At 40.5% G+C, this 9,808-nt stretch overlaps 1 protein-coding gene across 1 annotated transcript in view; it reads left to right on the forward strand.

Annotated features, from left to right (window-relative positions):
• Arid2 (AT-rich interaction domain 2) overlaps positions 1 to 9,808 on the forward strand; it is a 118,866-nt gene extending 109,058 nt beyond the window's left edge. Inside the window, exon 21 of the mRNA XM_021216527.2 lies at positions 8,146 to 9,808. Within this exon, the coding sequence (XP_021072186.1) occupies positions 8,146 to 8,287 (142 nt within the window). The 3' untranslated portion in view covers positions 8,288 to 9,808. The remainder of the gene's footprint in view (positions 1 to 8,145) is intronic.

Genomic DNA, 9,808 nt, shown 5'->3' on the forward strand with positions numbered 1-9,808 from the left:
TCCAATCATAAATCCTCATGTCATTTTTCACAAAAATCGATGCAAAATGAAAAAAAAAAAAAAAAAAAAAAAAAAAACTATGTGAAAATTCATGTGGATTCACAAAACACCCTGGATAGCCCAAGAAACCTGAGCCAAAAGAACAGTGCTAGGGGGGTTATAGTTTCAGGTTTCAGGGTGTAGTGCAGAGCCCTAACAACAAAGCCAGAAGCAGTGTATAGTAATGGCCCCAAATCATACACATAGATCATGGAAGCAAAGTGGAAGACCTGAGCATGAGTGCATGGGACTACAGAGAAGACAAAAGACACTGGAGAAAAGAAACATGTAGCAAATGGTGGCAGGGAGACTTGAGTGTCCCAGGCCAAAAAAACGAGATTGGACCTGTAGCCATCACTTTACACAAAAACTGACTCCAAGTGGATCAGAGTAAGTGCTAGAGTAAAAACATGCATGGTAATCTACAAGATACAAGTGTAGAAAAGGCCTTTTTAAAGTAGGACCCACATGCTCAGGGATTGCGGCCAACAGCTGACAAGTGGGCTTCACAACACTCAGAAGCCCCTCCACAGCTAAAGAAACAAGCAGTCAGTGAAGAGGGGACCACGGAATGGGGAAGAGGCTTCCAGGTGTACACTCAGAATAGATAAAGAACCAAAAAGTAACATTGTAAAGTCACTAAAACAAATGACCCATTCAAAAAGTGAACTGTAGATCTGCATAGATTTCTCAAAAGAATAAAAAATAATGACTAAATAAATCTCATAAAAATGTTGATTGCCCTATCAGAGAAAAGGAAATCAAATAATTTTGAGGTTTCATCTTACCCCAATCAGAATGACAAACATCAAACAAAACAACAGACAACAAATGCTGGAGAGGATCTGAGTGAGGGAGCCCTTCTTCGCTTCTTCGCTGTTGGTGGGATTGAAAACTGCTAAGGCCCTGGAAACAAGTGTGGAAAATTCAAAAAGCTAAAAATAAATGGATCGCATTGTCCAGTTTTACCACCCCTGGGCATCTGCCCAAAGGCCGCTTGCGCTGCCTTGTCAAGACTGCTATGCTCACGATAGCCAGGAAAGGGAAGCAGCCTGAATGTCATCAGCTGGCAAGTGGAAGCGAATGTGATCTTCACTGTGGATACTAGCTATTAACATGTAAACAAAACTGGAACTAGCACATCAGTGACTGGAACTAGAAAGTATATTGAATGTGGTAACAGACCCAGGAAGACAAGTATCTCAGGAATAATTTTTTGTTAATATGCAATGTGAAAAGTAGAAAGTTGTTGGTTTTGTGTTGGTTTGGTGCTAGAGTTGATCCCATACCCAAACCCATGCTAGGCTAGAACAGGCCCCCAGCAACCTAGTGTCTTCTGTACCTCACAGCATGCTCCTCCTACTTCCACAGCCTTGTTTGTGCATCGCAGCCTGCTTTGAACCACAGAAAAGCTCACACAAGTTCCTACTCACATTAGATTCTTTGATCTTCACCTTGAAACTTCTGTTCCAGGGTTCTCTGTCCTTCCTGGCAGTATACCCTTATGAGTTTCCTTGTCTCTGGTTCTGCTCAAAGAGCACTGCTTTCTCTAGCCTTTCTTCTTTCTTCTCTCCTCTTCCTCCTCTTCCTCACCTTTTCTTTTTTACATGTTTTCTTTTGTGTATAGGAGTTTTGCCACAGGAATATCTGTGCATCATGTGTGTACAGTGCCTACAGAAGCCAAAAGAAGGCACTGGAGTTAGAATGGTTGTGAGCCACCATGTGAGTGCCGGGAATTAAACCCAGGTCACCTGGAAGAGCAGCCAGTGTCCTTCCTCACTAAGCTGGATCCCCAGCCCTGTGTCCTTCTTCATGAGGCATTTTTTATTCCTGCTAAGTTTGTTGTTGTTCTTTCTCTAGGCTGTCTGTTCTGTAAACAGTTTTAATGTCTTTTTCTCTACTAAGCCATGTTCAGACTGTACTAGTTCCAGCATGAACACTAGAGTACTTTCCAAACTCAAGCTAGAAATTGTACATCCAGGGTTACCACATTCATTCCTGTTTTCTTCCTTGTGCCCTAATCTGCTCCAGAGAACACTGACCCTCGACTGCTTGTGAAGCTGTTTGAAGGTAGAGATTGGGTATTTATTTGTAAATTGTTGCTTTTCAGCACCAGACATACTGTGAAAGTGACAGTCACCCAGTAAGTTTGTGAAAGACAGAAGGAAAGGAGACTGGCAAATTCCTTTTCTCCCTCAGATCTAATTGGAATTTGTTCAGTGAAGTAGAATTCCCAGATAACTTTTCCTTAGAGCTGTTTTTAACATCCTAATAGCACGTTTGGGGCTCAGATGACAAAGCCTGTTTCTCTGTCCATGAAGCACTGACCCAGAGATTGTCTGCTGTATTTGTACTCTGGTTAACTTCGTATTGTGAGAACTCTGTCTTCTGGATGTCCTCTGGCAAATCAGTGCTTAGGGTAGTTGGACCCTAAAAGTGTCAGCCACCATCAGGCAGGACTATAGAGGGCACATCACAGGGATTGCAACTTTGAAGTCAGCCTAGGATGCCTGGTGAGACAGGTGTGTCCCTCCGGTGAACATCTCCTGTGCTGTGTGAGAGCACTGAACATCTGGGAGAGGCCTGCATGTGAAGGAGAGAGCAAGGAATCCCATTGCCAGCGGAGTTATACTAGCACATTTCTGTTTGTATAACATGAGGTTACAAGGTAGACAGTAGCTTACCTTTACTCCTACACATTGTTCCCTGCGCAATGGGAGATACTAGGGTTTATGTGAGGGGGTTTTGTTTTGTCTCAAGATTTGTCTCCTTTTGCTAACTATATACTTGGCTCTTATTTGAAAATCCAATAGTGATTTTTAAAAATTTTTTGTTACATTTTATATGTATGGGTGTTTTGCCTTGAGATGTGATCACCATTTATATGCCTGGAGCCTGTGGAAGGAGGTTAGAAAAGAACATCAGGCCCCCATACTCTATAGATGTGAGCGACATAACTATTGACTGGTGTAACGTTGGGCGGGAGCCCAGCAGAGCAGAAGAGACCCCAGAGTACGCCTGACACAGCTGAGGGGCCTTCAGTCAGGGAGCCGGCCTCTCTCCGTCTCTGGCTGTCTCTCCAGCAAATAACGTTGGGAAAACTAGACTTGTATCTGTGAAAGAAACTGAACAGCTGCTATTGCCATATATATCTTAGCTCAAAATAGATCAATGAGTTTTAGCATAAATGGGCTAAAACTACTAACCAGTCAGAAAGCATGAGGCAAAGGTTTCCTGTCATTGGACTTAACAGTGATTCCTGGGTCTACTACATCAGAAGCAGAGGCAACAGAATGCAGACAAACAAGACTGCATCAGGACTAAAACGTGCGTGTGGAAAGGCAGTGCACAACAATGTAAATGGCAACCCAGAGTGAGAAAGTCATTGAAAAATCCCATATTCGGTAAGGGGTTAATATTGAGACTGTATACAAAAGTCCAAGCTGCTGAGGAAACCTGCCTCAGCTGGCTCCTCAAGGAGAGAAAACAATTGTAGTATTAAACTGGGGTGTTACTGTGCCTTAAAGAGAAAAGTGCTAACACATGCATCCCACAGCTGTGAGCCTTGACGACATCCTCGGATACCAGGCTCAGAGGACTGGATCTCAGTTCTGTACGCTCACTACCACAACAAGTACAGACATACCAATTAAGGCATCGATTCTCAGTGGGTTGAGACACTTTAGGCAAACCTCTGTCTCTAAATAATGAGCTTATAATTCATAATGGTAGCAAAATTACAGGTATGAAATATCAAGAAAAGTGTTTCATGGTTGGGGTCAGCACAACATGAGGAACTGCATTAACGGGTCACAGCATTAGGAAGGTTGAGAACCACTGCATTAAGGGAGTAGGGAGTGAGAAACTGCTGTTTTCTGGTTATATTTGAAATAAAAGGGCTAGAGATAGAGACAGTGGTAACACTGTAGGATCAATGCACTTATGTTGCTGAGTTGGGAAGTGACAGCTACTGTGCTTGGTTTTCTGTTTGAAATGAAGGGGATATTCAAAGGTAACCGTAGCCATGCCTGCACTATTACAAATGTGGTGTCTTTAGTGTGTAAAGTCATGTCACAAGAAACTGCATTTCAGTAGAAATGAGGAAACCATGAAGTCAGTCACATGCCCCCTTCTTGCCCCATAGCTTCATGAATTTGAAGTCTTCTGGTATTTTCCTAATGTTTCTTAAGAATGTCCCTGTGCAGGGCTCAAGAGGTGGCTCAGTGGTAACGATGCTGGCTGCTCTTCCAGAGGACGGAAGTTCACTATCTGTAACTCTAGTCCCAGAAAGTCTGATGCCGCCTTCTGGCCCCACAGATACCAGGTCACCGGGCATTCACATGGTACACAGACAAACATGCAGACAAAAGAGTCATGCACATAAAAACGTTCAAAGATATATATGTCTGTGTTCTTATGCCCTAATCGCTGTTCTTTTGTCTAGATAAAAAAACCAGTTTGTAAAGTGGTGTCTTCTCTAGCTGTGCCTCTAGGTCCAGTGGAATTTTGGGTCACATTTTTTTACATGTAATCTTATTTTTCCACTCAGAGTTCTAATGTATTTCTGGTTTTCTAAAGTTTAATAACTATGATACTTTATATGTTGTTTTAACTGCTACCCCAAAATTGTACATATCAGTGGGGTATTCTGTGATTGATTTTGATACATGCACACATTACATAATATGTAAAGCCTGTGTTCATCCTTTCATTATTTCTTTATGGTAAAAAAGTTCAGATTCCTTTCTTCTACGTCTTTGAAATGTAGAACTTACTTTCCATGCCGCAGCACAGGAGAACCTCCCGTCCCAAACACTGGTCAACCTTTTCTCCATTTTCCTCCCCCTATGCTCCTTTGATGCCTCCGAGTACCATCTCCTGAACTTGATTAAGATCAGCCTTTGGCTTTTCCGTGCATGAAATCATTTAGTACTTGTTTTTCTATGCCTGGCTCATTTCATGGAATGAATGGCAGTGAACTCTAGACATGCTTGGCAGGGTCTGTTTGTTTTAGTGGCTGATTAGCATTTAGTTTATGTGTGTACCATGTTGTCTTATTCATTCACTAGTTGATGGACACTTAAGATGTTTCCAGTTCTAGCTTTTATGAATGATACTGTAGTAAATAAACATGGCAGAGTGGTTTTATTTTGTTAGCTTTTCATTAGTGCAGATGTACAGAACAAGTTGCAAGCAGTGCCAGAGACCTTGGAGAAAGGAGGAGCGGGAGGAAAAGAAAAAGATTGCCTTTAGAGTGTAGTAAGTGGGGATGGAGAGAGCTCAGTGATTTAAGAGTACTTCCAAAGGACCTGGGTTCAATTCCCAGCACCCACATGGCAGCTAACAAGTGTCTTGTAACTCCAGTTCCAGGGCATCTATTACCTCTACAGAGACATACATGCTGGTAAAACATTGATGCACATTAAATAAAAATAAATAATTAAAAAAAAAAGGAAGAAAACTGTAGTGACATCTTCTCAGTGGGAGCATGAGACAGGAGGCTGGCTCATCTCCTTCCTTCCTCCAGCTTAGGGCATACCACCCAACCCTTGTGTCCACATGCAAGTACACACACACACACCCCAACAATGTTATCAGAGTAGTAATGAATTCATGGATAATCTACTGATGAAGTAAACTGCTTTCCCAAAGCCTCCATAAAACAGACTTTAGATTCTCTTGAGATCTAGACCAGAGTTGCCTTTTCTGTGCACTGAAGAGTACATAGGGGTTTTGCTTTTACGTTTTTGAAGTATCTGCACTGTTTCTGATGTGAGATGAATTCTGTTCCCACCTGCAGTTTCTCTGGTTTTGTCTTTTGATACTAAGTCATTGTGGTTAGAGTGAAGGGTATCAGGGTTCCCTTTGTGCTTCTCTGGTGACTGATGATGCTGTTCCATGTACCTCTCGGCCATCTTTATGTTTTCAGTAAGGAAACATCTATTTAGGGCAGTCGCCCATTCTTGAATTGGTTATTTGGGATTTGCTTGTTGAGATTCTGCTATCCAAGACGCCCTGAATATTAACCCTCTGTTAGCTGCACATTCTACAGCTTCTTGACCTAGATAGCCGTTTCTCCATTGCTGTTCACAAACTGGTCAGTTAGTGGTTAGCTAGCTAGCTGTTACTTTCCTGTGCTTTTTGGAATTTGCCCTAAAAAGCATTGCCCATTCCCATAGCCCAGGGTACTGTGCTGTATTTTCCTGGGATAGTTCCCTATCTCACAGCTGAGTTGCATCTTTTTTTTTTTTTGTTTGTTTGTTTGTTTGTTTGTTTTTGTTTTTTTTAGAGACAGGGTTTCTCTGTATAGCCCTAGCTGTCCTGGAACTCACTTTGTAGACCAGGCTGACCTTGAACTCTGAAATCTGCCTGCCTCTGCCTCCTGACTGCTGGGATTAAAGGCGTGTGCCACCGCGCCTGGCTGAGTTGCATGGTTTTGAATTTGTTTTGATTGTTGACAGTCTACTTCTGGGCCATCTCCTATTTGTTTTTGCATCTTCTTCAGGTGGCTGGAGATGCACATGTTCTTTCAGCTCTTCTGTTTCTGTGCCAGTACCGTGCTGTTCTAGATACCAGAGTTCTGGGGTTTTATTTTAGTGAGCACTTTAGTTGAGTCAGTGCATTGAACATGGATTATTCATATGCTTTGATAAGGATAAGTTTTCCTGTTTCTTTCCTTTCTTTCGGATTGAATTTTTTTCCAATCTCTTCAGGAAATCTTTTTTATTCAATACTCAGACCTGCTGTGTTTTTATTCGTCCTTAAGGATTTTGTCAGGTTGTTTTATGACCCGCTACCAGCTGTTGAGTTAGCTATCTTGTCTCTCTGGAGGACGTTAATGCTTGTGTGTTTTTAGTTTTTCCTGCTCTTTTGTACAGTACTTTTCTCAAATGTTTGGGTATTTTAGGGTTTCCTGTGTATTTTAAGAATAAGGTGGGGCAGTGGTGTCTCATGCCTTCAATCCTAGCACTAGGGAGGCTGAGAGGCAGATGGATCTCTTGAGTTCCAGGACAGCCGGAAAGATACACAGAGAAACCTATATTGAAAAAACTAAAAGAAAAAAATAAAAGATTAAATATGTAAGATGGAATATAATATTCTGTTATAGGTGTCTGCTTATAACAGATAGGTCGTGGGTTAGAGGTCAGTGTGGGCTTCCTTCAAAGAAAGCCCTGTCTCAAAATGCAGTAAAGAAAGAATGTCAGAATGCAGAATTCTGGCTCACTGCTTGTAATGGTTGCTGTCTTTAGGTGATCTCCAGTGAGTTGGCTTATTTATAAGCAGTCCCCCAATGCCAGTTCTATAGGGAGAATTTGTTCTTAATTTTCTCCATGGAAGAACCTGATTTTCTCACTTTTTGTAGGTAGGCAGTTTTGAGAACAGTTAACATTCTGGAGATGAGGTGGGAGAAGGTCCTCATGTCTCTCAAGCCTTCCACTGATTGGTTCTCCTCCCCTCTCCTACACTGCCCATTTCAAAACCTGTATGTTTTGTTTCTCAAGAAAATAAATTTCGTTTTTGAATTTTGGTGCTATTTTGGTAGGATATAAACTTTTCAAATTGTTTGGTTTTCCTTAGAGGATAATTTGTATCTTAAAATGTTTCTATTAATACAACTTAGACCAGCATGTGCAATTGAAAATTCGAGGAAAAAAAAAACAAAGTTATGTTTAGTAATCTTTATCCTTAAAATATAAATATGAGAGGGGGGGGGGGCTCTGGATATAGCTGTGTCCAAAGGTAAAACATTTGCAGAGCCCTAAGTATAATCTCCAGAAATGTGTCTGTTGATGGTCAACAATTTTCTGATTTGTGAAATTCATAAAATCCTGAATGAAGATACAGAAATGCACTGTGCAACATTCTGTGGCTACAAACCCTGACCAGCTCAGGTGTCACCTGAGTGTAGGGTGAAGCAGTCGGTCTTAGTTTACTTGTCAGTGAGTCATGTTAGTTGATGCTGCTTGAGCTTCCTCTTTCTACAAAGCTGTATTAATGTTAGCTTGGGTGTAGGGCTGTATACTTTTATTTTAGTTGTATAATCTGTGATACGAAATCTTAATGATGATCCTGGAGCCTGACAATTTGTTTCCTTTTGTTTTCTAGATTGTTAAAGAGACATGAAAACAACTTATCAGTGCTAGCCATTAGTAACATGGAAGCTTCCTCTACCCTTGCCAAATGCCTTTATGAACTTAATTTTACAGTTCAGAGTAAAGAACAAGAAAAAGACTCAGAAATGCTGTAGTGAATCCTACCCCACTGACACAGTGGGGGCTCAAAGTCAAATACATTTCACATACTGTTACTGAAGAAAGCACCAAGTCTTAATGGAGCAGAGACCATAGAATGAATTATTTTGTGTCCTTCCTCCCATGATGCTGAGAGGAAACTTCGTATTCTGATCTCTGAACGAATCCCTTTCTTTTCTGTTAAAAAAAAAAATCTAAAAAGGAAAAAAAAACAAAAACAAAAACTGCTGTGGGATTGTCAACCAGCTTATCTGCAGGATGTCTCGGATCTGGCCAATCCTGATGGAAACTGGTGTGATCAGAATTCTGTACCATCCACATTGGAATATACATGGAATAGTGTAAAACCTACGTGAGCAGATGAAATAGAAGCATTAAATATTTTTATCTATATCCAAAAAGGAGCACATTTTTATATTTACAGAACCATTTAAGCTGGTTTGAATAACGACAAAGTTTGAGCACACCTATCCCCCAGCTTCAGAGGGGCCACCAATATCTAGCTGTGGATTGTGTGTTTTGTTTAGAATCAGTAGCTTGGTTTTCTTACTTGAGCCAATATATTTTCACTTATTTATTATCATAAAAATTTACCAGTCTGAATAGATCTTGTAAATATTTGTGAATAGAATGAACACCGTTCACACCACTGCAGCCACTGGAGATACATCCTGTGGTGTCCTACAAGCATTATCGGTAGGTAGGCTCTAAAGTTTTCTAGACTTTCCTGTCAACTGTAAGTAATTGTGATATATTCTATGCAGTGGATGGATATTCTTTAAATCTGTGTAAATACTTCTGCAAAGGTACTGATGCTGTAAAGTCAAACAGTTTTGTGGAACTGTGATTTTTTTTTCCCCCCTCCTTTTTTGGTTTCCTTGGATGCCCCCGCCTTGGGTTTGGTGGGGTTTTGTTTTTGTTTTGTTTTGTATTATACACCTTGTAGAACTCATTTTGCTGGCTGAAAGAGTATGGAATAATATATCTCATGTCATTTTTGTAGAAGAAAAACTATTTGGATTTCCTCTTTTTTTCTTTTTTTGGTTTTCCCTAACATGTATCCACTGTAAGCATTTGTCATGTGCAAGCTCAGAGCTTGTGCAGAATTTTTTGTATTTGTAAATTGGTTTAAATACATGGAATTTTATACAGGTTTTCTCCTGTGTTATATATGCATTATGTGCAGGTATGATATTTTCTTCACTACTTTTTCTATCTTAATATAGTGTGGAATTTTATTGTATTATTCTTCCATTCTTAATACTGTACCACATTCCTGCTCAGAAACTGCTCACTTCCTTAAATTGTCTTTTCCCCCAAGCGTGAAATGTATCCACTTATAACTGCCTATTGCCTGTTCTATTAGCATCCAAAAATGTGGAAGGCCTCCCAACCACCATTTCTGCTGTGTCCTTAGGATGTGCAGTAAAAAATATAGACCTGACAGTTTATGTTATAGAATGGCTTTATTTACTTTGGTGACTGTTTATAGTTTTTAAATAAAAGACTGAACATTT

This window comes from Mus pahari, chromosome 17 (genome assembly GCF_900095145.1).
Source record: "Mus pahari chromosome 17, PAHARI_EIJ_v1.1, whole genome shotgun sequence".
Taxonomy (NCBI): domain Eukaryota; kingdom Metazoa; phylum Chordata; class Mammalia; order Rodentia; family Muridae; genus Mus; species Mus pahari.